A 27,943-nucleotide genomic window follows, 5' to 3' on the forward strand; every position below is an offset into this window, starting at 1 on the left:
GCCCACCGTGACGGAGAGACAGGCGAGTGGCCCGTCGCCATGACGACCGCTTTTGTTTGGTGCCGGCTGGTATCAGCAGGGCCGGGGCAGCGTGGAGCTGTTTAGAGTAACTCGGGTCGGCCCGAAAAAATCCAAAGCATGCGCAAAGCATAATATACAGGCAGTCTCTGTGTCTGCTCCCGGCTCTACAGGTGGCCTTGTTTGGAAGTGCTGACAAATAGGAAATCTGCAGTAGGCTGTGGGGACTGTAACTCATCCCCAAACGGTCAGTCCCCTGCAACCGGGCGGCTCTTTTGCTTTGCAAAGGCCGAAAAAAATTACATGTTTGGTCTGGTCCTTTAGGCCTATGCGGGTGACGTTTAGATTTTGTCTGCGATCAGAGGCTGTCAAAGCCGCAGCATATGGAAATAAACAGCCTGCTTTTACCATTAGTCAGTGGAAGAAATCTGGACAGGTTAGGCCGGCTCCAGAGTCCTGAGTAAGCTCTTTGAAAATGACCGACCATATTAGACCTGTATTATCCAGCCTACAACTGGCTACTGTTCGATTTCATCTTGATCATGAAATCAAATCGATCTTGGTGGTATAAAAGTAACACATGGTTTAGCTCCATATTATTCAAGTGAAATAGTGACATCGCACAATCCGTATTGTTTATTAAAGCCCAAGTAAACCTGAATATGTACATTCTTTCTAAGTAGGCTAATCTTGCTGTTGTGGGCATTTAACATATAGTAAGGTGCAAAAGTCAGAGACCACCCATTCAGTTATTTAATTTCCAGTCAAAATACCCATTAAGTTTAAGTTATTCATTTTTCAGAGTGATGTTGGTTTTAAGATTGGAAGGATGAAGTAGTTAAGGTGGTGGGAGAGTTCACAAAAGTGAAGAGTGGACAAATTAAATACTGATTAATTTTGTTGGAGGCTTTTATGTTATTTTCTGTAAAAAAAATTAAATTAAATTAAATTAATTAAACTTTTCTCTCATTTGTTCCATTCCCAATCCCTCCATGCTAAACTGCAATTACTGTTCCATGAACTGATTTGGCTCCACTTAACCTGTTTAAGCTTATTTAATCAATCATTTAACTATTTATTACATGTTTATTTTTGGCCAAAAATACACATACCTATACTAAATCATGTACTGAAATTAGGCTAAAGCATGCTGATTTAACTAGCAACAGAATAAGTGGTACAAATTAAAAAACAAATCATGGGGTTTGCATTTTACAAGCATCTGTTGCCTCGAAATCGAGGACCTCTGTGTCCTCACAGTAGTTCCAAACATGACGGTCACTGATAATTAACTGAAGGCTTGAGGCAATGATGTATAGCAATGATTGCTAAGCTGTGGAGGGCTGAAAAAATGAGGCAGTGCCTGGCGAAGAGTGATTTTACTGGCCATAATACAGTGACAAGACTCCCAGAAAACAAATCAAATTTCATTATCTTAGAAATGTGGCGTAATAAATATTCCATAACCCTTTGACTGAATAGACCTGTGGCTGTGCCCCTGAGTAGACTGCTGTTGTTGCTGTTTCCACATTAAATCTCATGAATGAAGATATGGGAAAAAATACACTTCTAAAATTGCTACTTACAGCCATGTACTTAATGGCTGTTTTGGAAACTGAATAAACAAAAGGATAAACAAAAGGGTGGTCTCTGACTTTTGTATAGTACTATGAGTACAGAGTAGAGGTTTGCATGGCTATTCATTTTCACCGGTCGACTACAATGACAATTGTCTTGACCATGTTTAAAAAGAGCTGTGACTGTTCTGGATACCTGTGAAAAGTATTTTGTTAGTAGATTTCACAAATACTGTGGTTTGCAGTGTAAGATTTTCATTGCAGAACAGATTTTTTGTTATGTTTCAGCAAGTTGCAGTTTTAGGCGCTCTTCCAACTGAAGCACCCACACTGTCTGAAGTAAACTGCATGTTAAAATCACCACAGCTTCTATCAGAGATCGGTTCTTGAAACCTACTCAGTCTGGCTTATGAGCCTGTAGGTCAGTGCAGTTTTACAGAGGAATAGATTTCAGCTTGTGTAGCATTTCCACACTAATAAAGTACGTTGGCCTTTTTGTTCATAGAAACGTTCTCTCCTCCAGCCAGTTAACTGCAGTTTTCAACTCCGCTATATTTTAAGCACCGCCTTCAACTTGTTGCCCACAGCGCCAACCAGTCCACTAGTCTATGCAACCCCTAGCATGAAGTAAGCCCTACAAATAGCATTCCAGTGTCCCGTGGCAGATATATTTCACCAGAAATTCTCCCCTTTTGACATGAGAAAGGCAACCCTGATCATGAGTAAAGATTGCATAAGCTTTACAAAGCTAATGTTGCTTGTCCCACCCACATGGCTTTAACACAATTGTACAGTACATTCCCCATATCCTCACTCTCTTTGAGTATGCGCAGCTTAATCAGTGAAAGCTAACTACCAAGCGAAAGCTAACCTAAAAAGCATAACCAATCTAGCTCATCTGTCTGTCTGTCGTCTGTTTGTTTGTCCGTCCATTAACATCAGCCATGGCAACATTTCATACGTGCCTTAACTTCTTTAAGATCAAGAGTGTCAGGGAGGGTCTCTGAGCTAGCTGAGCATTTTCTTTTGATGATAAAAGGTGTTGCGGTGAGACAAAACATGATATTATTGGTTAATGTTATTTTCCCCACCCACTGGCGCATCGTGATGTGAGAAAAAGCTGGGCAAAAATGACTACATGGTGATGAGAGACTATGAGATTTTTGTCTTTTAAATGTTATATTATGATTAGTATCTCCAGGGACATGAGCTGACAAGGTAAAACATGCTAGTTTAATTTCAAGATTTCAAACATAAATTACTTTAAGATAAAAGCTGGATGTTACTTAAAGGCACAGTGACGAAAACAATCTGTTTAATTTTAAGGGATAAAGAAAGACTGGAAAATACTCATATGTGGCTGGTTTTGGCACATACAAGCATACAAACACTGTAAGTGGACTTATCACATACAAGAAAAATGAAGAATACAAACCTTTTAAAGCACAAAAGCACTGTATGTATTACATCAAATTGAGCTGAGGCAGATGTTTGGATGGTCCGTCCCACTCTCCAGGAGTGTACTTAGCCCACAGAAGCCTCTGCTAGAGTTATCAGTTTTGGCGCCCTGTTGGGGAAGGATGAGGAATCCGCTAATTAAATGTCCACTTAAACATACACAGCCCTGTTAGGACTGTTTACGGGCCGCTCTGGGATGAGGAAAGTTGAGCGCTCACAAAGGGACCTTTCATAAATGCTCCTTCTCTTCTCTGAAAGTGGTGGTGGGAGTGGGGGTGGTGGTGCTGGTGGAGGTTTGCTCTTAGCATTTGGGCAGGAGGTAATTGGGATCACTCAGCTCGTCTGATGCTGATAGTGGAGCAATGGGAAATTCCTGTCAGTGAGTTTTGCCGTGGCTGGGTGGGTTTCGCAATCACCTTGGCAGGCTCCGTACACTCCACACAGGGAGAAAGAGAGAGAATGAGTCGCAGCATGCTCACATAGCTGTCATTAAACACATTAAAGACAAATAACAGCATAACACAATCAAAAAACCAAAGCTATGTGCCATGCACTCGCTTCTCCAGTGCTTAAGAGGAATACCAGCTGTAGAATCTGATTCGCTGACTCAGTGTCTGGGGCCTGTTTTTGGGATTTGCCTGACGAGCCGCATTGGAATTACTGGACTCATGTAATCTGCGTGATCTAGTCACTTTACATCCAGAGCCAGGCCTTCAGTTTGGGTCATACATATTAAAACACGGTCAAAAATAAAAGTAAAAGAAAAAAAAAAACTCTACGACAATGCTAATTTCGAATAGTATGTTAGGACTAAGTCCATGCTGCACATAAACATTTTTTGGCCATGGTAAATTAAACACGGACATTTGAAGCATGCAAAAGATTATTTGAATTAGCATATTAATTAGCATGTACATAGCAGTTTTTAGCAGTATTTAACAGTTTTGCAGTGAGCTCTTCAGTCAAGGGCCTGGCATAGAGCTGCCACTGTTTTCCATAGCTAACAACTAACTGAAACCTGACTAGTCTATGGCTCGTATTCTCAGCCAATGATGTATCTACCATCTAGAAGGCCTAGAGTAATGGTCACCAAAGCTGGTCCTGGAGTTCTACCTTACTGTAAAGTCTAGTTCCAACCACAGTTAACTTCAGAAGTTCTTGATTGGCTGAATCAGATGCATTAGTGTTAGGTAAGGGGAGGGCAGCTTGTTGAATGCAAGTTGGAACTAAACTCAAGAAAGTAGATAAAGTAGATCTGAGGGAAGAGGGTTGGAGACCACTGGCCTGGAGTGATTTTTTTTTTAAACAAAATTGGTCATTTTTGTTGATGTTGGTAGCTAATCTAACCTGGATAGGCCCTCTGTTCAGCTCCTGAAGTCCTTTTTTTGTTAGCTATGCAATGGTGGTGTAACAGTTAGTCTTATGTAGTTCTTGTCCTTAAAAGCTGTGAGCTACTGACCTTATTTTGATTGCTGTTTCACCCCTTATATGACCCCTTATGAGTTTTATTACACACTTCTATAACCTAAGAATGGCTCAACGAGTCTCAATAATAAGCCTTAGTACACTGTTAGAAATAAAGGTACTGTGTAGGTACATTTTTCGTTCATCAAGGTACAAACACTGTAAATGTTCCCTCAAAGGTATAACAGTGATTTTAAGGTCCAGTTGTGTACCTTAAATAAGTTTTTCTAGGTGAAAAGTACATATTTGTACCTTTTCATAACCTAATGTTTTAAAACAGAGCAATACAATAAAACGTCTGGAGATGAGACGGGGTGTGTGGAGTCAGTACAACTTAGAAAATATAATTTCAGTGGATTATGGTACAATTATGTTCCCTGACTAGCTTATAATACAGTATGTAATAATCGTAAGTAAGTAGACTACATTATGTAACTGTCATATTTGTTATGTTAGGCTGAGTTTTTTCATTCAATAAAGCTGAAATATAGTGCTGTGCTTGATGTTTTCATGGGCTGTGTCTGTGATTTTAGATTTGCAGGTTAACAATTAGTCACTGACAGTGGTCAGTTATTGGTCGAAGGAATTTGCCAAAAAAAGCCAAAAAGCATGATTTTCTTATTAAAAAATTTAAAAACATATTTTTTTAGTTCCCAGAAATCATTTCACTTTCTATGAAAGGCCTAAAAGGCCTGAGGCTTCCCCACAATTTTACATATAAAAAAGTTTGTTTTTTATCAGTCCTGTAAGCTCAGTATAGCTGATTTAGTGCCTCATTTAGCCTTTCTTAGATGTCATTATTTGCTAAGCATCAGATATTTTCCCCTCAGTCCTCTGAGAACAATTATTCAAATCAAATTAAATATTGAATTTACTACTCACATTAAATCAGGGTTCAACATTTACGCCAGAACAAACATGAAACATTTCTTTTCCTGCAGACAATAAGCGTGAAATGACAAAAGAATAATGGCGAGGGCTAAACTGTTCACCATACCAGTTTACACAGACACAGAGGCCAGAAACATGACAAGCAAATATGTCAGGCTTTTGGCCTGTGTGTACATAAATTGGTGGGGTGAACTGTTTAGTTTGGACAATAAGAACAGACAAATAAGGCCCTTTACATGTGGAATAAAGTGTATTTAAGAGAAAAACTATTGTTCTGTCATCCATGGCATGTTGGTACTCATCTAAATGGTGGATGTTTATAATGGATATCTACATATCTCCATATTTTATCCTTTTATCCTTTTTTATCCGATCAAACAAGTATTGCTAAAAAGTGTCATGATGACTAACCCCTCAAGCTCAAGCTTTGGTGGGTGGGGGGGTTGTTGGGTTCTGTACTTTATTAAAGCATTTCCACTTTTTGAAACTCATTTTCAATCCACTACATTTCAAAGTAATTATCCTACTTTTTACACCTACACTTTACAACCACAAAGGCTTTAATATAAGTTGCTTATTAAGATAATTTGGCAAATTTTAATGCACAATTATTTCTACATATATACATACATACATATATATCGCTAAGAAAACCTTGTATCTCCAATCTTGTCATTTTTCAGTTTTTGGCGTAATTTGAAAATACTTCTTGTCCTTTACATTGTGCGTAAATTTCATGAAGAATGGACCAAAAGAAACGGCCTAAAATGACTTGGAAAAATGTCTCGTTCCATTGACTTGCGTTAAAAGTAAAGTAGGTTTTTTCCTTCTCCTGTGAAGTCATCATTTCAAAGATACATGGTTTTCTTCTGACAACAGCGATATGTATAGTTATAGTGTAGAGTAGTTTGCACTGAAAAGCTCAGTGTCTTAGAAGGTGACACTATCATAGGATGCTCTCTTTGCCACAAGTAACAGCAACAGCAGCTCAGCCATGAAGCAGTAGACCACCCAAAGTCACAGAGGGAGGCCATCTTTTTGTTGCATCACCCACTACAGATCTCCAAACTGCCTCTGGAAGCAACATCAGCATAAGAACTGTGTCTCAGGAACTTCACGAAAAGTGTCTCCATGGCCAAGCATCTGAACACAAGTCTAATATCATTACGCGCAATGCCAAGCATTGGCTGCAGTGGTGTAAAGCACGCCGCCACTGGACTGGGAGCAGTGGAAATGTGTTCTGTGGAGTGATGAATCACACTTCACTATCTGGCAGTCTGATGGATAAATCTGTGTTTGGCTGACGGCAGAAGAACGCTACCTAGCGGAATGCATAGTGCCAACAGTAAAGGCTGTTTTTCAGTGTTTGGGCTCGGCACCTTAGTTCCAGTGAAGGGTAATTTTAATGCTATAGCATGAAAAGACATTTTACACAATTATATGCTTCCAACATGTGCCCCTGTGCTCAAAGCGAGATCCATAAAAACGTAGGTTCATGAGTTTGGTGTGGAGGAAGTCCAGTGGTCTGCACAGAGCCCTGACCTCAGCCCCACTGAACACCTTTGGGATGAAGTGGAATGTCAGTTGCAAGCCAGGCCCTCTCGTCCAACTACATTGTCTGACCTGACAAATGCTCTTTTGGCTGAATGGGCACAGAGCCCCACAGACACACTCCAAACTCTTGTGGAAAACCTTCCCACAACAGTGGGGGCTGTTATAGCTGCAAAGTGGGCCAACTCCATATTAATGCCCATAGTTTCGGAATGGGATGTCCAACAAGCTTATATAGGTGCATTGGTCAGCTGTCCACGTACTTTGACCATATTGTATGTATATATATATATATATATATATATATATATACATATGGCCAAAAAACCTTGCATCTTTGTTTTTGTTGTTTTATTTATTTATTTTCCTTTACTTTTTTACAGAATTTGAAAACTCCAGTTACCCTTTGCATTGTGTTACAATTTCATGAGGAAGTGACTTTGAAAAAATTCCTGTTACAAGAATGTTTTTTTTTCTTCTCCTGTGAAGTTGTATATATAGAACTGTGAAAAAGCCTTAAGCACATAAGGAGACTGTTTAAAACCATTTATCTCAGCACATATTTGTGCTTGTAAAAGCACCAAATATCATTAGAGTAAATGCGAATAAACATGAATACAATAAAAAGTAACAAGAATTAAGTGTTGATAAGCCAGAATAGACACTGGATGATAACTAAAATTATTATTGGGCTGCCACAAGGAAAGCTTATGTGTGTTTGGAAACCCTATGTGTGTTAATGTTAATTAACATTAACATTAACACACATAAAATGAGTACTTACTGTATTAATGTTGTTTGGTTTTTTATATTATTTGTATTATTTGTAGCCTGCAACGGACTGCTGACCCACCCAGGGTGTGTTTCCTGCCTTCTGCCCAATGACCGATGGAATAGGCTCTAGCACCCGCCGCAACCCAGAAGGATAAGAGGCTTAGATTATAAATATATTAAGTAGGCAGTTCATGTGCACAACGAGCTATGAAACGTACCCTTTGACAATAGTCAGAAGTCTGGATTGCAAGACAACATTGGTTGTAACTCCAAACAAGGCAGTAGATGTGACCTTGTCATATTCCCAAGTTTACAGTTTTGGTTTGAGACGGGGGGAGTTACTGTTGGAGAATGGAAACTATGAACATCCCTGCAATCACTTGAGATTTGATTTTGAAAATGACTGGTTTGCATTTGAAACACACTCCCACTTCCTCAAATTCAACTGCGGTGTGATCTCCCAAGCCTGGAAATCTAGCTGCCTCTGAGGTAGACCTACCCTGAACTACATCCACAAAAATGAAGTGTATTTTATCTCCAGAACAGAAGTGATTTCACAACTTCTCATGCTTCAGTAAGAGAAAATAACTGGACTCAATCATGCGGTACTCAAGCAGAAATTGCATCTCTCCATCCCAATGGATCCTAACGCATAGTAATACACCACTGCCAGAAAGAGCTATTTAGCCTGGCAGAATGTGTTTAGTATTACAACACGCTCCTCTAACCACTATAAATCTACAGCAAATCAAGAAGCGATAATGGTTAGAGATTTATGTTTTTAAATACATTATTTCTGAAAAGCCGGTCCTAAATCTTTCTTCATGAGTTGAATTGGCTCCTTTTTCCCAGATCCCTGTCTAGGTTCTTTAAAAACCTATCAACTCTACAAGTTTCCAAAAGTTGGGTCACAGAAATGAGAATGTGTCATCTGCTACTTTAATATACTGAATTTCACTCCAACGAAAACAGCACTAATAATGCACTTATGCTGTAAATGCTCAGAATCTTATTCAGCTGGCAGGACAGGCTTCTGTGCACCAGAGGGTTTAAGCTCCTTAAAGGTATCTTGTGACACACAGACCACCCAAGCCGGGTAGTGTCAACACTTATAAATCCATATTTCAGAAGTAGATCATAATGATAGTGATACCACTCATTTCATGACGTTACACTATTTAGTCAATCCATAGGCTTTGGCTACTTAATTATTGTGTAATATTTGACCTTTGATTCATTATGTAAAATGGGACTATGTAAGCTTGCTGTAACCTCCGACTATTTAGTTTAACCATAGTATTTCACTAGTTAGTCATTCTATAACATTTGATTATTTAGGTATTTTTTAACATCTAGACAATTTGTAATATTTGACTATTTGGTCATTCTGTAACATTTGACTATTTACTTATTTTATAATAATCAACTACTGAATCATTCCGCCTTTGTCAATTTAGACCTTCCAAAACATTTGACTGTTTATTTATTACATAATATTTGACTATTAGTCATTCTGTAACATTTGACTATTTAGTCATTCTGCAACATTCGACTATTTAATCATTCTGTAACATTGAATGTTTATTAATTCCTTCATATTTGACTAGTTCATTATTTCACAACATTTGTCTTTTTAGTTATTACATAATATTGACTGTTTAGTCACTCTGTAACATTTGACTACTTATTTCATAACATTTTACTATTAAGTCACTTGGTAACATTTGACTGTTTTTATTACATAATATTTGACTATTTAGTCACTCTGTAACATTCGACTATTCACTTATTTCATAATATTTGACTATTTAGTCACTCTGTAACATTTGACTATTCACTTATTTCATAATATTTGACTATTTAGTCACTCTGTAACATTCAACTATTCACTTATTTCATAATATTTGACTATTTAGTCACTCTGTAACATTTGACTATTCACTTATTTCATAATATTTTACTATTACATCACTCTGTAACATTTGACTATTTTTACTACATAATATTTGACTATTTAGTCACTCTGTAACATTTGACCATTAAATTTTTCTTTAACATTTGACTATTTAGTCATTCCATAACTTCTGTATACTTAGTCTTTATAAACATAAATGTTCTGATTTAAACATCATCACTGAAGTAACAAAATCTCACATCTCCTAAAAGGTAACTTTATAAGAGAGTGTTCTTAACTTTAATGTACATTACAGGAAGTACATTAATAACTAATTTTGGATCATTTCTACTGGTCTGTTCACCATGAAATCTTCACACAATGTGAAGTGTTTTGAAAAAAAAAAAAAGTAAAAATTAAGTCAGATGGTTCTGCAGAACTGTGACCCTGACTGGAACCAATTTCCCTACTGGCATCAAATGAACAAGCAGTTGTAGTTCAATCTTTGTCAAAACTGAGTTATTTATTTTTCTATTTAGATATGCATTCTTCATAAATGTGACACAATGTCAAATAAGTTGCGCTTGGATGCCATTAGAAAGGTCCTGAAGGCTGCGTGCTGTGAAAAGATAAACACAAATGTGTTGTTGTCGAGGGAAATCATACAGTGAGCACACACGATACTGCAATAAAAAACACAGATGAGACTGACTCTACCTGGGGTGCTGAAGCTGGTAAACTAACCACCTGAAAGAGATTATTTGTAATCAAGCAGTGTGTAACTAGCAAGCAGGTGTCATTATTAGCTCTAATTGCAAGGAAAATTGGCAAGGTGAAGTGCTGTGAAATTATCACGAGTGCTCAAAGCCCTTCATGTGTAAATTTTTGCATGCCAACACAGTGCAGCTGCTGTAAAAACAGCACAGCTGCAGTTCAAACTGCACCACTTTACTTGTTTAGAATGTGACGAAGGCTATTTTTCACATACACTACTGGCTTCAGATGTAAGCTTCTCAATACAGTATCTGTTGAACACATTACATCCATCAAAGTAAGGAAACTCCAAATGTGCAAAACATGATGCTTTCAGAATGACTAAATCGTTTCTTGAAGGGAGAGAAAAATACTGCAGAGTGCCTCGTAAAAGACTTCATTAGACGCTTTTGGTGTGAAACCGAATATTGAGGATTTTGTGCCAGCTCGCTCTTCATTCCCTTGACCGGCAACTTCTGTGTGAAAAAGCAAGAAAAACAAAAAGGCCCATTGACTCAAGCTTGTGCTCCGGGCCTATAGTGGCGTGGGATTCGAATGACTGAAACCACAAGTCTGGAGGCAAGCAGGCGCAAAAAAAATGAAGGAAATACATACATAGATAAATAAACTGTGTCACATTTATGAGTGCCTTGTTTTTCACATTTCTTTCCAAATGACAGTCACAGATTGGGTTTCGGAAGATCGCACCATGGTCTGTTCAGGTGGCAGGCCACAGTCAGCTTGGCAGAACCTCCTTGTGTTCGCCAAAGTATTCGAGGCATTCTGAGATATTTACAATGCAAATGACCCAAAAATGCATTTTCCACTCTCCTTGCACCAAAGAGTATTTTCCATTTTGCTGCACTGTGCAGCGTGATTATGAAACCAGGGTGGCTTGAACAGCATGTTCCTATTACTTTACTAAACAAGATTAAATCCTTAAGTGGAGAGTTATCATTGTTGTTTTTCAGTGCTCTTTAAAGGTAATTACACAACATAGTTCATTTGATTTTCATTCTCTATCAACAGGGTCAAGTCTGCATTTATTACTTTCATTTTGTTAAATGGTTTCATTTCACAAAAAAGGACTGTATGCAGAACAATAACGTCTCATCCACCTCAAGTTATAAAATATTAGTTATATATTATTATATATTATTTTGATATATTTCAGGTTATTTAGAAAAAGTATCTTCCATGCTACTTAACACAAATCTTGTATGAATTAAGAACATTAGCCAGAGTAGCCAATTCATTACTCAACCATCAAGCTAAGAACACATATTAAATGGCAAACAGTGCTAAAAAGGACAATATGGAGCTGGTTGTGGTGTAAGCGCTAGCTTAGCTAGCAAGCTAACAGCTAGATACACACAAGAAAAGGTTTGCTCCATCGCATTTAAGTCTTCAACATCTAAACATATGTAAATAGATAATAAGCTAGCTGGAGTTAAACCAATACTGCGGTGTGCAGTCTGCTAGCTAAGCTATTTCTAGCAGCTAGTGCTAACTAGGACAGTGGAGCTGGCTGTGGTTCAAACACTAGCTTAGCCAGCAGGCTAACAGCTCCACACACCATGGCACATCAACTTGATAAATATAAATGAAATCCAACTACTTTGTCTTAGCGAGAGAACATTCTGCACTTGCTAAACATCACAATCTTTAGGACAGGCGTGTTCTGTACACAGAGGTTTCCTATAGTAATCCTCTCATTAGCATGTTAGCATATTGGACCATGATTTCAGTTCATGGCGTATGAAAATAAGCTGACATGTAGCACCACAGGAATCGTTTCTAATGGAAGTGCTGAGATGTGAAATGTGAAATTTGACACAAATTCCAAACTATATAAGTATAATAAGCCATCCAGGAGGAGTTAACCATTTAAAGAGCATTTTTGGATACAAGGGTCTCAAGTCAACAGCAGGCGCATCTGGACGTATACAAATGGTACATACATTTACTGAGTGTAGTTTCCTTTCCACCACGCTACAGTACAAACTACTGAAGAGTATGTCTGCTCAAGATGGTGATTTATTCACATTACCATCACTTGTATCAACATTCTATTTGATGTGTAGCAGCCCATTCAGAATTTTTGCTTTTAGGTACATTTGCGGATACATTTACATAAATACTTTGACCAATTGTACATGGAATCATATATGTGCATAACCTCGCCTGATATATTCAAGAAAAAAGGAGGAAAAGAAAACGATTGGTAGTTCACCTAAAAAAACAAAACAAAAAGAGCTTATGGCTTCCCAAGGGCATGCTTGAGAAACAGAGGCTTGACATGTTTGGCGTTTTGGAAAACTCAGCAGGAATCTCCAACATGTCTAATTTGTCATGGTAGTTACACTCCTTAAGCACAAGCGTACATTCCTGGACCAAAATTTGGAATTGGAATTGGAACTTCATTGAGGAAACAGAGTAAACAGAGCCAAAACTGAAGTTTTTTATGCTCCTCATTGGCCGTCTCTAGATTTAGGCCATTATAAGTTGGCGAATCCGTTCTCCATGGACAACGATGTGATCCATTTTCTTGCACTGACAGTGTTTTAGAGCTGTGTGGTGTGTTATGGTTTGTTATCTTTTGTATTATCATTAGAAATCAACAATACAGAGATGTATACATAAGGAGCGATAAGCACAACAGGATCCATCTCTCATGGAGATAAGGCCAAGTTCATTGAGTCCATAGACAGGGCCTTACTCGTTTACAGTCATTTTTCTCTCTAAAATATGTGTGCTCTGCTAATAATATTAGCAGAGTTATATTTCACTCATTTTCTAGCAAAAATATGCAGGATCTGCTAACAGCAGTCAAACAATAAATCTGTATCAAAGTACCTTAAAGACATGACTCTCATTTTTCAAAAGAACATTATGTAGTTGTAGTCATATATCTTTGTATATATCTACCATTATATATATCTATATGTACCACAAAATAAATTCTGCTCAATATCATATTCTTAAAACCCCAATGTAACAAAAAGATTGCTTTCATTGTGTAGGAAAAGACTATGAAAAAGACATTTTCATAGCATGCAAATAAAACTAGTGTAGATCAATGTCCTCTTTTCTCTCCAAGGATGATGAAAATTCCATCCAACTGTCTTTTCTCAGAAAGGACCCAAATGTGCCACATTCAGCACAGCAGTTCAGTCACATCATACTGAAGCTTTAGTGTAAACAGTCTCTGGATGTTCCATTACGCCCATTGTTTGATGGATTGGATTGTAGTCCAAAAGAAAGCAAAGCAGTCTTGGTTGAGAGAAAAAAGAAAGAGAGGCTATACCCCCAGCAGCATGCCCATGAAGTCCGAGCCGTTCTGTATTGTGATGGAAGCTCCTGCTGCATTGTCCACAAATATGGATGTGTACTGGCCAGCCTAGAGGGAAAACCACCAGTCTTAAATAAGTTGGCTGCTGAGTCTGAGACCGTTCATGTTTTGTTAGTATCAGTGCTTTTTTACAGGTACAAGTACTATTAAAATAGCACAATATCAGGCTGAAACCTGATACCAGTATCGGTACTGATGCACCTCTTCACTACAGCTACAAGGCTAATGTAAACTAACAAGTAAGTTCAGCTTATACCCTATACCGTTCCTGAATCATCACACAGTTGATTCAGAATTAGCTTTAATTTAATTGTGCCCAATTCCACTTGCTATGTTTCCCCTTATCAACATGATGCTACCAGGCTGGGAGGGTAAAGTCAGAATGGGTTTCCAACAAAACACATTAAGCCATCTTTTTGAACTTGCGCTAACACAACGTCAATGGACAGCTCAACACAATTTGAGGAGTACGTTAACTACCAACTCTGTTACATCTGCTAATAGATGCCCACATTGGCTAGCATCGCGCTGAGCAATAATGGGGGCTATTATGCTCTCTTGGACTTCCAGCCATGGTTGTGGCATCACCAAGGCTCGGACTCAACAATAGGGTGAACACTAGTTGTTAAGACTTTTTTTTAAGTAGGTAAAACACAACACAAATTGATGAGGTATAAGCTTTCATAATTTGTTGGCTACATTAGCCTCATGGCCAAGCCACTCACCTGGAGTTCCAGCAATCCATGAACATATACTGTGAATATCTTGCTGTTACTCTCCAAGCCAACAATCATCTCCAAGGACCTACACAAAAGTCAAGGTGAAAATTATTAGGATGCAAACCTAATCTGGCAAGTAGTTCCTACTACATCATACAAAGCAACCTGACATTGTTTGAAATTCATATGAAACATTCAAAAAGTTGCTCCCAACCCTAAGCTTACTTCTTGCTAATTTAAAGCTACAATTTGTACGTTTTGAGAATTTGGCATTTTGACTGTTTTGATGTTTTGAATTCACTCAGTGTAATTGCACATGACAAGTGGAAAAACATTTTGTTATTTGGGTTGCACTTTGGACCTTTGGAACTTCTTTTCACGATGGGTGACATGATCCGAAAAACTCCTGTGAAATCCGACCCGACACCTCTGACTTTTAAATGATCATTTCAGGCTTTACAGGGTGACTCACAGCAGCACACGCATGTGTTTTTCTCCTGACTCCTGACTGAGTAATGCTACTTCTTTTAGTGTTCACAAAAAATCGTACATTGTGCAGCTTTAACATATTGGTTATTCATAGAGATCATGCAGAGTTTGACTTTTCCTTCTGAACAAGCTTTTACGAATGACCCTTAAAGACTGCTGCTAAGATTAATACCGTTTTCTAGTCATGGCAGTGTTCATGCACGAGGCAGCTAATGTCAGATCTTCTGGTCAAATGCACAAGCTGAAGTGACGTTTTGCCTAGCAGAATTCCTGTGGGGCAGGCTGAAGACTCAGCGGCTGTTTTGGGCCCTTCTCCTCCTGCCGCATCCACCCACTCCTCTTGGGTGGAAAATGGAGAATTTTCATGGTGAATCAATCATGCTGGTCTTCTCTCTAGCTGCCATCTCAACAAGCCTCATCTCACATTCTCTGCATTTTCGAGTGGGTGTTGAAATGGAAAAACCCAGCTCGCTTTTTCCAAATTAGCCCAAAATTATGTGAACTGTTCTTCTGTTTTTGTAGACTGTATGTAACAGTCCCAGTAGTTGACAAGGCATGTGTCTTTAGTTGAGCACATACTGTACCACAGCAGTGATATGTTCACTGGTTGTGACTGTTCTTGGGTTGTTTGCTGGGATACTATGAATATATCATGAAGCTTTTTTCTAAAGCATGGTCATATAATAAACAATATCCGCAGATAAATACTGGCCATATGAGCTCAGTGACTTTTAACGTGGCACTGTCATAAGATGGTACCTTTCCAACAGGTCAGTTTATCGAATTTCTGCCCTGCTAGAGCTGCCCCAGTAAACTATAAGTGCTACTCTTGTGACATGGACATGTCCAGAAGCAACAACAACTCAACCAAGAAGCAGTAGGCCACATAAACTCACACAGCAGGACAAGGATGTGTTTATATAGCGCGTAAAGATCTATCCTTGGTTGCAACACTGCTTTGCTTTGAAGGTAATGCCAGTACAAGAACAGTCTGAGAAGAGCTTCATGTACTGGGTTTCCACAGCTGAGCTGCTGCAATGCAAGGCTACGAGCACCATGTGCAATACTAAGTGTCGTCTGGAGTGGTATAAAGTATGCCGCCATTGGACTCTGAAGCAGTGGAAACATGTACTGGGAAATGATGAATCATTCTTCTCTATCTGGCAGTCTGATGGACAAATCTGGATTTGGCAAAGGCTAAGAGAACACTTCCTACTCAAGTTTGGTGGAGTGGAAGTGGGAATAATGATCGGTCCCTTAGTTCCAGTGAAGTAAATCTTAATGCTACAGCATAAAATGACATACTAGAAAATTGTGTGCTTCCAACTTCATGGCAACAGTTTGGGAAAAGGCCCTTTCCTGTTTCAACATGACAGCGTCTCATTGCGGAGAGGTCCGTAATATAGTGGTTTGCTGAGTTTGGTGTGGACAGAATTGACTGGGCTCCACAGCAAATGGAAGTAAATCCCCACAGCCATGTTCCAAAATCTAGTGGCAAGCACAGTAAGAGCAAGAGGGGGACCACCTCCATGTTAAGATGCATAAATTTGGAATGAGATGTTCAGTGACGACATACAAATGTGCCGTTTGGGTGTTAACAAGGTTAAAAAATGTACCAGTCCATATAGTCTATGGACATAAATCCACAAAAACAGGCCATTTTTAATTTGTCATAGTTGTGATGTCACAAATGTTTGCTTGTAGTCTTCCTAATGAACCAGGCATTGCAAAGAAGTAAGGAACAGCTAAAGTTTACAATTTCCAATGTCCCTGAGAATTTCAGTGAGAAACTAAACAGTTTCAACCTGGACTGCTTTTTGAACAAAGCACAATACAGGGCAGCCACTCAGACCAGATGTCATTTACATATATAACTCTTAAAGGCACAGTAATAAAAACAGCCTGTTTAACTGAATTGGATAAAGAGAGGTTGGAAAATGGTCATAAAAATGAATTACGATTGTTTTTAGTACATAAAACTGCAAAAGTTACGAGTGAATTTAAAGGGTAATAAGTGTAATTCAACGAAATTATCCAATACAGGCCCTTCAAATAAACCTCTAGCACCTCAGACAGATTTCTAGGCACCCCTCCCCCACCTCCCATGATGCAAAGAGCAACCAGGACCCCTTTGAGTCAAAGGTGGGGCTCTTAAGGTGACCGGACCAGACTGAAGGTTCGAGGACATTTCATTTTAAAAGGCCTGCTCCACTTTAAGACAGGAAATGCCTTGCTGCTTCCATACAGGCCGGAACAGACAGGATGATTTACAGCCTATAAATTCTGGCGAAAGACAAACTGGCATTGGTACATCGATTGGATTCAATAAGTGTTCCTCAAGCTTTCTGCCCACAGTGTAGCTAGAGCAACACCAACAAACAACTAATTACTGCTGGCTTAGGGATTTGCCTGGATCTGCCCTCGTTTCCCCCCCCAGTCATAAACTAAAATCATTTTTGTTTGATTTGTTGAAGAGGACTTTTACGACATGCGTTCACTTGCCTGAGCCACTGAAATAAGAACCACATGGTCTTAATTCCAAGAGGAGCCCAAAGAAAAATACTAATTTTCATCTACTGGTGATGTATTCCTATGAGCCTGGGTCATACATGAATTTATGTAGATGTGGATGCGGTCGATGGAAACGGAGTCAAAATCGAGCGTTTGGCCATGATAAATACATCAGGGGAAATTATACAGGCGACTGACTTTCCTACCAAAATTGCTGGTATCAGCATAGATGTCTCCAACATCAGCCTTGTTAACAGAGTTGACACTGTCTGACAACAGATGTAGCTGAAGCCACTGAAAATGACAAGCGGCGTTAAGAGGGCCAACAAACGGAATCACACAGAACGTGCCATGCAATCATGCATATCACATTTTTAAAGCCTGACATCGTAAAATGGTCTACAAACAGTGATGACATTCTGATACTTAGAAACACTGCAGGCATACGCAGTGGAATCTGAAATAACAGCATGACCAACACAGCAAGAAGAGAAACCCTGAAAGAAGCATAACTTGGTTTATGTAAACACCTACCTGGCCTCCTTTTGAAATGTTACATTAAAGGAACATTCCAGCCAAAATTAAAATTGCAATCTTTGCTATAGCTGTTGTAAACATGCTTACACACATTTTACAGAGGTACTGCTATCCTCTATAGAGTGAGATTTTCTAATTTAAAGACCAGGAAAACCCTCTTCTGATGTATCTTAAAGGTGGGAGGAGCTTTTATAAAGAATTAATAGTGCTTTGGGGTGGATTTTTCGAGGCGATTTGAAAGGTTATTATTGTTATTATTATTTTTTGTTAGCTGGTAAATCAACCCAAAATGTGTGAACATATATTTGCACATACTAAAAAATGTTTTTTGTATTTCTTTGGAAAAAATGTATTGATGTTTTAAAATCCATGTACTAAATATATCGTCGCTGTCCAAAGAAAAACACGTATCTCCATTTTTGTCGATATTAACCTTTCTACATCATTTGAGCTCAGCAGCTGCCCTTTACATTATGAGAAAGTTTTATGATGAACGGACTAACAGAAATACTCCAAAATTGCATGGAATCAAATCTATTTACATTAACTTACATAGAAAGTAAACAAGATTTTTGCCCTCTCCTGTAAACTTACCATTTTGGAGATGGAGTTGTTTTTCGTTGGACAATGACGATATTTAACTGTGTCATTTTTGAATATTTAATGCATAATGCATGCCAACATATGCATGCATGTGTCAATACACTGAAATATTTTGTTGTCAAAACAAAACCTTATATGTCCAAAATAGTAAGTTTACAAAAGGGAAAAAAATCTTAATTTTTAATGTAAGTTAATGTAACAGGATTTTATTCGGAGTAACATTGGAACATTTGTATTGGTCTGTTCCTCTTGAAATTTTGACACAATGTGAAGGAAAACTAGCCTTTTCACATTACAGAAAAAGTTTAAAAAAAATGGAGAAACAAGATTTTGTTCCAATGATATGCACATATATAGACATATGTACACATTTGCATTTGGGCAGAAAGAAGCAAGAAAGCTAATGCTTGAAACACAAATATGTTATTGCAGTGATACAACTGTAGTAATTGTTTGCTAAAAATCATTAGAAAAAAGAATGGATTAAAGGCAAAAGTTAGCAAGGCAGCTACTATTTAACCAGCTATCTAGATGTTTTACTTCACTTTGGCTTCTTTTCTCTGGCTTGTAAGGGTAAAAGCTTATCTCTAGAGTATTTTGCTGAACAAAGATAGCAAACGCTGTTTTCTTTATGATTTTATTTGACGATCAAGGTAGGAGTGACACAAATGGTGAATTGGTTTTATTTATTATCCTATACATCAAAGGCTATGCTAGTAGTCAGGATTGGATGACACCACAGGGATTCGCAATGGTTGCATGATGTATTTGCATAATGCAAATATGTTATTGCAGCCGTATGACTGTAGAAATTGTTTTCAAATCATCATTACAAGAGAAAATGGATTACTCAGGAGTCAGGAGGTCAAAGAGCTAAAAGCTAATGTTAACAAGACAGCTACTGTTTGAAGCATTTAATTTTGTTCGACAACAGATGTAAGAATGACATTAACTGTAGCGTGGTTGTATTTATTAGCAGATACACCAAGTAAAATAAGAAAATTATATAAAATCGTCAAACCGTCAAACTGATGAGGTATTAAACTTTAGTTTTAGACTTTAATTTCCCTTTAAATAATGAAGTTCTGTTTTCCAAACTATTTTCGAATCTAAACGTCTGAATCAGTGGTCTCCAACCCTGGTCCTGAAGAGCTACCTTCCTGCAGAGCCTAGTCCCACCCACAAGTTTCCACACTTGCTCCACCTAACCAACCTCTTCCCAAGTATGTGATTGGCTGTATCGGATGTATTAAGGTAAAGTAAAGGGTGGAGCAGTTTATTACAGGTTGGAACTAACCCCTGCAGGATGTTAGCTCTCCAGAGCCAGGATTGGAGAAAACTGATCTAAATGGTCTGAAGCACATGTCTCAGGCTCCAGTCCTCGTGGGTCAAAACACTGAGGACTTCAGCACACTGCTTCATTAAACACACCTGATTCAGCTCATCAGCTAATTAGTAAAGCCTTCATGAAATGAATTCAGAGCATCAGATGAGGGTAAACGCTAATATCCGCGGCACTTTGGCCCAGAAGTTCCCCTCAAGGCTCTCAAAATATGTGGGGTATGACATTAATCCAAATGTTGCGTCTCAGTTTAACAATGTTTGCAAAAAAAAATGATGGAAAGATTGTAACAGTTGACAAAGAAAACATGCTCATTTATGAAAAACATTTTTCTAGTATCTTCTAAATAGATATCTCCTAACTTTTGAAGTATATTGCACCCAAATCACTGCAGTGCATCAAAGGATAATCCAAACTACGTGATTCAGTGGCTGGATGACAGCTTACTATAAGTACTGATAAGAGAACACTTACGTGTATCTATGGCACAGCGATTCGATGCATATCAGCACTCTCACATTGTCTCTGGCTCTGAGCTGGTTCTTACTTTTCTTCACCTCGCTGTGGTCTGCAAAACAGAACACACAATCACCTTCAGGTCAGGAGCTACACTTCTGTTCCAAAAGGAGTGAGTGCATCAGAACATTCTGAGACCAGCTGAAGGATGAGAAGAAGTAGAAGAAGAGGGAAAAAAAAAACTGAAATCAGATTTTCCTTTAGAGGAGTAAACATGGCCTGAAGCCTGAACAGTGTCTTCAGTAGTATAAACATGAAGGTATTGCCATATTCCTGACAGTTAGTTCTGGGGAATTGTTATGTCTGATGGAACTTTGTATCTGTAACACAGAGTCAGAGCCAATCACTCTGGACCTCCAGCATGGTCTGAGCGTGGGTCAGCAGCAGTTTTGCTGAAGTTGTGAAGGGATGCTGAGCTTGTGCCATGGTCTACTGCTGAGAGCTTGGTGGCGACACTAGAGCTTAGGAGAATTTAGCATGCTGAGGCTCAGGGGCTTATTTCACTAGAACCATACGTGGTTGTCTCTCAGAGAAGATGGATGGGGCCAGTAGGAGATCCACATACCCATTTCAGAAAAGCTGACTACAGACAGGGTTGAGGCTGTGTGATTTCAATCTTGGCGCCAGCTTTTCTTTTTCATCTTAGCGAGAGACTGGCACTCTTCAGCCTCCAGTCCAGCTTCTTTACTGCTATGTCTTCTGTTGCCTTTTGCACACTTTAGAACTTAATATAGTGAGATTACATTTACATTCACAGTATTTGGCAGACGCTCTTACCCAGAGCCACTTACAATTTGATCATTTTTACACAGGAAGGCGGAGGTAGTGTTAGGAGTCTTGCCCAAGGACATAAGGCAGTAGTGTAGGGTACTAACCCAGGTGGGGATTGATAACTATAAGGTTAAGTTTTCAGAATGTGCTACTGAGCATATGTCCACCTATACGGCCTACAGCAGTTTAGCCCCGTTCAGCCTCGCCCATTTCTCACTGGAGTTATAAGGAGAGTTTCGGCCTGGACTGCTTTTTGGATGAGTCTATGGCGGGCGTTCACAAATTCGGTCCTGGAGAGCCAGTGTCCAACACAGTTTGGTGATTTACCTGCTCCAACACACCTGATTACACTTACCTGTTAATTTCCAGGTTAAGTGGGTGTGTTTGAGCAGAGAAACCTCCAAACTGTGCTGGACAGGACGGGAGTTGTGCACCACTGGTCTATGGGATAAAACAAAGCTACAATTCCAAAAAAGCTGGGACAGTATGTGAAATGCTAATGACAACAGAGAGCTGTGCTTAGTAAATTCTGTATTTCCTGTATTCCATCAAAATAGTACAAAAACGCAGTATTTGATGCTTTACCTTCTTTTTCATAAATATATGCTCGTTCCATATTTGATGCCTGCGACACGTTCCAAAAAAGTTGGGACAAGAGCATGTTTACCACTGTGTTACATCACCTTTTCTTTTAACAGCACTTAATAATTGTTTGGGGACCAAAATAAACTGATCCAATTTCGAAGCAAAATTTTCTTGCCATTCTTCTGTTATACGACTGTTTAGCTGTACAACTGTACAGGGCCTTTGATGTCATATTTTGAACTGAATAAAACACACGGTTTCAGTTGGAGACAGTTCTGGACTGCAGGCATGCCAGTCTAGTGATGCTGTGATATCAATCACAGAAGCATGCCAGTTTTTAATGCAGTGCTGACTGAGGGATCAAAGGTCATAGGCTTTCAGTTGTGGTTTGTGGTCTTGACCTTGACGCGCAGACATTTCTCTGGATTCCCTGAATCTTTTGATAATATTATGCACTGTAGAGGGTGAAACACCTACAATCCTTGCAATCTCTGTCTGAGGAACATTATTTTTAAACTGTTGAATTTCTTGCTGATGCATTTTTGGCAAAGTGGTGAGTATTGACACATCATTGCTCATAAAGGACCAGGCCTTTCCTAGATGCTCCTTTTATACCCAAGCATAACTGCAAGATGTTTTTTGAACATTTCACAATGTGAAATGCCTTAAATCCCATCTTGTTGCAAGCCTCAATTTTCAGAATTGTTTATTAACAAAAGAACAATGAAACTGATGTGTAACACATTATATATCTTGGCCTTGTATTGTATTTGTTCAAATATAGGTCAAAGTACATTTAAAATCACTGGTTTCTGTTTTTATTTTTTTTCCTGCAGTCCCAACTTTTTGGAATCAGGCTTATAGTAAGGTAAAAATGAATTATGACTGGTTTTGGTACAAAAGCATTGCAGCCCATTCAGACCACTTTCCTTAGCTGAGGAAGGCTTACTTCCAACTCCTGTGATCACTACAGCTCAGTTGTGGAAAGATGATTTTATTATGTATATCTACTAAACTATAGGATATCCAATTGACATAAGACAGTAGGCCTGTAAAAATTCCACAGATCTTCACCAATTTCTGTAGTATTCTATCACTGAAAGTCATTCAAAGTGGTCTGATGTGGTCTGTGCTTCTTTCCATAGAAACTTACCCGGTCAGAATTGTTCACAGTGGTGGTGATAGAAAAAAGACATCTGCAGAATTTAATGCACCCCTCACTGAAAGTTATTACACTAAATGGTTACAAATGCATTTTCTGATGCCTTGTTTTCTGAAAGTTCTGAGATAAGCCATTGGCCTAAAACCTACACAGCAAATTTGGCAGTGTTAAAAAGTGTTGATTTTTCAGAGGTAAAATTTTAATGTTGATGAATTTTGATTCTGAAGTTGGTTTTACACCCATCACGTTGATAGTGGTAGTAGTGGTGTATAGGGGAGTGTAAGCACCAGCACTTTTTGAAAGAGATGTTCTGGTTGTTTTTGGCAGTCCAAGTGGTTGATGAGTAAGGTAATTAGAAAATGGATTTGCTGTGAAGCTGGGAATCAACTGAAGTCATATGCTCATAACGATTAACACCATTTAAGTTGACAACTCCAGTGCAGTAATGAATTAACCCCTGTGTTCTAAACAGTACACACATTCTGGTGTACCATGCAACACATGAGTGATATAACAACAACACCTTTAATGTTAAAATTTTAACACTTAAAGTGGTGTAAAATACCAACACTTTATAAAGTGTAACTTTAACTCAAATAGGTGTGGACTACACACTGAGAAAGTGCTAAAGTTAATATTCACAATGTAGATTTAACACTGGCAAACTTGCTGTGTATTTTTAAAATACATGCAGGGCGCTCTAAGGCTAAGTAGCAACCAAAGAAAATGTTTTTTTTTCAGATTTACCACTATTTTACCTTTACTGACATTACATATAAAAACCGGATGTGTAGGTTCACTGGTGGGTTTCGATACTAAATAAAATAGATTTATTTGCATCGTAGACATTGTGATCTCTGGTTCCTTTCACCACCACTGCGTAGAAATCTGAGTCAGTAAGTTTGTCTACAATTAACCATTTTACTAGTTTGAATGACTCAATTTACATCTCAATGACTGAATTATCCATACGTTTTTTTAAAAAATCTATGCAATTCCCCTTTAAGCCTTAACTTTAAATTGCATTCTATTATTGTTTTTGCTTCCATATCTGCTTCAGTGTCGGGAATCATGAACAAATCACCAAATGACAGTGTTGCTATTATTATTATTATTATTATTATACATACATACATCATCTAAACCGCTTATCCTTCTGGGTCGCGGTGGGGTGCTGGAGCCTATCCCAGCTGTCATTGGGCGGAAGGCAGGATACACCCTGGACAGGTCGCCAGTCCATCGCAGGGCAGACAGACAGACATACACATTCATACACACACTCACACCTAGGGGCAATTTTAGCACGTCCAATCGGCCTGATTGCATGTCTTTGGACTGTGGGAGGAAACCGGAGTACCCGGAGGAAACCCACGCAGACCAGGCAAACTCCACACAGAAATGACCCTGGTCGCCCGGCCGGGAATCGAACCCAGGCCATTCTTGCTGTGAGGCGACAGCGCTACCCACTGCGCCACCGTGCCGCCCATTATTATTATTATTATTATTATTATTATTATTATTATTATTATTATTATTATTATTATTATTATTATTATTATTATTATTATTATTATTGCTGTGTGTAAACATGTTGTGGAATGACCTCATCATCTTTCCTTATAAAGTCGGTGTTAACCCCTTAAATTCATCAAAAATGAGGTGTGCTTTACAACTTCTTATTGCATTGAATGTAGCCACAGAAGAATGCATTTGTGGGCAGAGCATGGACAAGTCAGTCCAACTTCAATGCAAGATCCTTCATTAGCCTATCACTGTGTAAAATCTACATATATCCTGCACATATATTGAACAAATTTATTATCCTAATCATTTATATAGATTGAAATACACTATATTGCCAAAAGTATTCGCTTGTCTGCCTTCACACGCATATGAACTTGAGTGACATCCCATTCTTAATGCATAGGGTTTAATATGATGTCGGCCCACCCTTTGCAGCTATAACAGCTTCAACTCTTCTGGGAAGGCTTTCCACAAGGTTTAGGAGTGTGCTTATGGGAATTTTTGACCATTCTTGCAGAAGCGCATTTGTGAGGTCAGACACTGATAGTGGATGAGAAGGCCTGGCTTGCAGTCTCCGCTCTAATTCATCCCAAAGGTGTTCTATCGGGTTGAGGCAGGCCAGTCAAGTTCTTCTACACCAAACTCACTCATCCATGTCTTTATGGACCTTGCTTTGTGCACTGGTGCGTAATCATGTTGGAACAGGAAGGGGTCATCCCCAAACTGTTCCCACAAAGTTGGGAGCATGAAATTGTCCAAAATCTCTTGGTCTGCTGAAGCATTAAGAGTTCCTCTCACTGGAACTAAGGGTCCGAGCCCAACTCCTGAAAAACAACCCCACACCATAATCCCCCCTCCACCAAACTTTACACTTGGCACAATGCAGTCAGACAAGTACCGTTCTCCTGGCAACCGCCAAACCCAGACTCGTCCATCGGATTGCCAGACGGAGAAGCGTGATTCGTCACTCCAGAGAACACGTCTCCGCTCTCTAGAGTCCAGTGGTGGCGCTTTACACCACTGCATTCAGCGCTTTGCATTGCACTTGGTGATGTAAGGCTTGGATGCAGCTGCTCGGCCATGAGAACCCATTCCATGAAGCTCTCTACGCACTGTTCTTTGCGCTAATCTGAAGGCCACATAAAGTTTGGAGGTCTGTAGAGATTGACTCTGCAGAAAGTTGGTGACCTCTGCGCACTATGCGCCTCAGCATCCGCTGACCCCGCTCTGTCATTTTACGTGGCTTACCACTTCGTGGCTGAGTTGCTGTCGTTCCCAATCGCTTCCACCTTGTTATAATACCACTGACAGTTAACTGTGGAATATTTAGTAGCGAGGAAATTTCACGACTGGACTTGTTGCACAGGTGGCATCCTATCATGGTACCACACTGGAATTTACCGAGCTCCTGAGAGCGACCCATTCTTTCACAAATGTTTGTAGAAGCAGTCTGCATGCCTAGGAGCTTGGTTTTATACACCTGTGGCCATGGAAGTGATAGGAACACCTGAATTCAAAGATTTGGATAGGTGAGTGAATACTTTTGGCAATATAGTGTAGATATACTTAATGTAACTATCGATTGGGTTAATGCTGTGCTGACTTGAATATAGCCAAGCAGGCTACTCTCTGTAAGCAGTGACAAACTACCATAAGATTCTGGGAGCAAACTGTCTCTAGTGCTATAAAGCAATAACATGAGGTGCTGATGTCTAGCTACACCTATCAAAAACACATTCCACAGTCAATGCTGTAATCCACAGTCATCTATACTTCCAACTGATAAACAGAGCCATTTCCAGGCATGAAAAAAATTCCTGTGATAGGTGCGTAGCGAAGCACCTTCTTACCAATATGAACGTTGGCAGAGAACTGATAAATTCCAGTGATGGGCGCTGTGAAGCGGCCGGTGGACTGATCCATCCCCGTCCCTCTGAGGAAGGCACCTTTGGCAGGAGGCTGGAGGTAAGAGGCAGGTGAGAATTATTGAGAGCTGCAATGAACGCCAGACACCAAACAACCAGTTCCTACTTGTGGAAGCTACTGGCCTAAAATCCCTGACAGTTGCTCTTTAGAAAAACAAAAAAAAAAACAAAAAACAAAGCAGAGAAATCTGCAGAGAAGTTGAAATATACTGAGCATTCTGGGGGCATGTAAAAGCCTTTGAGTAGCGTTCCAAGCTATGAAATGTTTTAAGAATGCATTTTTTTTTTCTCAAAAGAACTTTAATACTCCACAATTTAATAACCTCCACATACACTGTTACAAAATAAATCGGTTTTTAGGGTTCGGTTTGGGAGCACATAGCAGTTAAACGTTCAGAAATATGTAAGAATCTGCCAAGAAGCCTCTGATTCTGTTTTTGATCAGCACTGTATGGGGCAGTCATGCCAGGCCACATTATTCTGCACTACGCCTTCAGAATTCACCACGGCTTCCAGGCCTTCTCCTCAGAATGATTTTGCAATGTGCATACAGATATACATGCTCAGTATTGCTTCACTGAATTTTGTTCAGATTGATGGAAAGGAAAAATGAATACAAGTATGTAAGGAACGTCTATAAATTAGTTCACACTGCAGTCCCACAAGAAATTCTAATAATAATAAATAAATAAAAATAAAAACAATGAAGAATTCAGACCTTAGATATTTACAAGGATTATCATTTAATCATCATTTAAATGGTGCTTTCTATTGGAAGGTGGCCTAAATCACTAAATTTCAACATCTCTTTTTATTATTAATTGTTTTGCTTATTTATTATTTGTTTATTTGTTTGTTTGCTTGTTTGCTTGTTTGTTGTTCAAAGATCTTTTTGATTTCTCTTACAGTTTCTTTTACAGAAGCTGAAGGATAGAAAAACTGCTGTCCCATGTTTTCATGTCACTACTGAAACACAGAGTTTTAGTCCGTAGGCTGAGCCTGATTTTAGCCACACCTCTTCATTTTAGAGCAGGAAGTGAGACTGCACCCCTGTCCCTCATGGGCACATGGTGAGCAGTTGAATCCCATTGATTTGGAGTAAATGTGTCCCTAAATGTGTTTTTGAATTCTACTCCAATTTAGCTAAAATTGTCACTACCGAAACATTTGTTGAAATTTCTTAAATGTTACTATTGTCACTACTGAAACATATCTTCTCTGCAATTACATAAACTTGTTTGTGCTTTAGTGAAAAATATAATTTTATGTGTTTACAACTATTCAAAGCTGTGTTTGCTAGTCATGTACTTGCTGGTGTTTTTGAGTTCTACTCCAAATTAGTGTTTTGATTGTTTTGGTAGTGACAAAATGGAGTGTTCAATCATTTATTTTAATAAAATAATCAAAATGAAGGTATAGGGTCATACAAAATAAAAGGATTTGAGTCTAAAGTCCAAGTCAGTTAAAAGTCTGAGACTCTGACTTTGAACCAATTTGGTATAATGAGTCGTAATTGTGTATGTAGTA

General features: G+C 38.9%; 1 protein-coding gene across 1 annotated transcript in view; it reads right to left on the reverse strand.

The window, feature by feature from the left end:
* Positions 1 to 12,401: 12,401 nt before the first annotated feature.
* The window catches only part of c1qtnf12 (C1q and TNF related 12), a 35,459-nt gene continuing 19,917 nt past the window's right edge, over positions 12,402 to 27,943 (reverse strand). Inside the window, exons 5-8 of the mRNA XM_036591771.1 lie at positions 26,342 to 26,450; positions 20,408 to 20,501; positions 14,458 to 14,536; positions 12,402 to 13,780 (exon numbers count right to left, since the gene is read on the reverse strand). Of these exons, the coding sequence (XP_036447664.1) occupies positions 13,682 to 13,780; positions 14,458 to 14,536; positions 20,408 to 20,501; positions 26,342 to 26,450 (381 nt within the window). The 3' untranslated portion in view covers positions 12,402 to 13,681. The remainder of the gene's footprint in view (positions 13,781 to 14,457; positions 14,537 to 20,407; positions 20,502 to 26,341; positions 26,451 to 27,943) is intronic.

Source organism: Colossoma macropomum, unplaced genomic scaffold (genome assembly GCF_904425465.1).
Source record: "Colossoma macropomum unplaced genomic scaffold, Colossoma_macropomum, whole genome shotgun sequence".
NCBI lineage: Eukaryota > Metazoa > Chordata > Actinopteri > Characiformes > Serrasalmidae > Colossoma > Colossoma macropomum.